Here is a 1,203-nt window from a genome sequence, read left to right on the forward strand (position 1 = left end):
ACAAGCCACAAGCCCCCCACCCCCCCCCCCGCCCCGCAGGTGGCAGCAGCCGGTGCCTTCGCGCAGACGCTGCGCCGCTACACGTCGCTCAACCACTTGGCGCAGGCGGCGCGGGCAGTGCTGCAGAACACAGCGCAGATCAACCAGATGCTGAGCGACCTCAACCGCGTGGACTTCGCCAACGTGCAGGTGAGCGCGCGGCGGAGCAGGTGAGGGCGGGGCGGCCAGGGCCGGTGGCTGAGCCGCGGCCACGTGGCCGCTGTATTCCAGGAGCAGGCCTCGTGGGTGTGCCGCTGCGAGGACCGCGTGGTGCAGCGTCTGGAGCAGGACTTCAAGGTGACCCTGCAGCAGCAGAACTCCCTGGAGCAGTGGGCGGGCTGGCTGGACGGCGTCGTGAGCCAGGTGCTTAAGCCCTACCAGGGCAGCGCCGGCTTCCCCAAGGCCGCCAAGCTCTTCCTCCTTAAGTGGTCCTTCTACAGGTGCGCTCAGGCTCTGCGAGATCCGGGTGGGAAGGGGCGGGGCGGGAGGACCANCTCCTCGAAGAATTTGGGACCGAGAAGAGCCCGCTCCCGGGGCTCAGGTGCCCTTTCGCGAAGGCGGCGGCCCTGCTGGCGGTGGGCTGGGTGATGGCCCTTTGCTCTCGCTGATGGGAGCCCTGGGGAAGCCAGTGCGGGGCCGCGCCTGACGGCCTCCTCGCCGCCGCCGCCTGCAGCTCCATGGTGATCCGCGACCTGACCCTGCGCAGCGCCGCCAGCTTTGGTTCTTTCCACCTCATCCGGCTGCTCTACGACGAGTACATGTACTACCTGATCGAGCACCGCGTGGCCCAGGCCAAGGGCGAGACCCCCATTGCCGTCATGGGCGAGGTGCGCGCGGCGGGGCGCCCAGGGCGCGGGGCCGGCCCCCCCACCCCTTGGTGGGCCCCTTACCCCTTGTCTTGCCTCCTTGCAGTTCGCCAACCTGACCACCTCGCTGAATCCCCTTGACCCGGACAAAGGTAGGCGAGGCATGTCCCTACCCAGGGCCTGAGTCCAAGGGGCGGCGAACCAGGGGGGATTGGGGAGCAGGAGGCGCTGGGGCTGCGGCCGCCACACGCTGAGCCGGGCCTGCACTGTGTGCCCCAGACGAGGAGGAAGAAGAGGAGGAGGAGAGCGAGGATGAGCTGCCCCAGGACATCTCGCTGGCGGCCGGCGGCGAGTCACC

At 69.6% G+C, this 1,203-nt stretch overlaps 1 protein-coding gene across 1 annotated transcript in view; it reads left to right on the plus strand.

Annotated features, from left to right (window-relative positions):
- RFX1 (regulatory factor X1) overlaps nt 1-1,203 on the plus strand; it is a gene marked incomplete at its 5' end in the record, with an annotated part of 21,645 nt that overhangs the window by 19,684 nt on the left and 758 nt on the right. Inside the window, 5 exons of the mRNA XM_077765784.1 lie at nt 40-189; nt 271-479; nt 713-866; nt 952-997; nt 1,125-1,197. Coding sequence (XP_077621910.1) covers nt 40-189; nt 271-479; nt 713-866; nt 952-997; nt 1,125-1,197 — 632 coding nt within the window. The remainder of the gene's footprint in view (nt 1-39; nt 190-270; nt 480-712; nt 867-951; nt 998-1,124; nt 1,198-1,203) is intronic.

Source organism: Crocuta crocuta, unplaced genomic scaffold (genome assembly GCF_008692635.1).
Source record: "Crocuta crocuta isolate KB4526 unplaced genomic scaffold, BGI_CrCroc_1.0 scaffold693, whole genome shotgun sequence".
Lineage (NCBI taxonomy): Eukaryota > Metazoa > Chordata > Mammalia > Carnivora > Hyaenidae > Crocuta > Crocuta crocuta.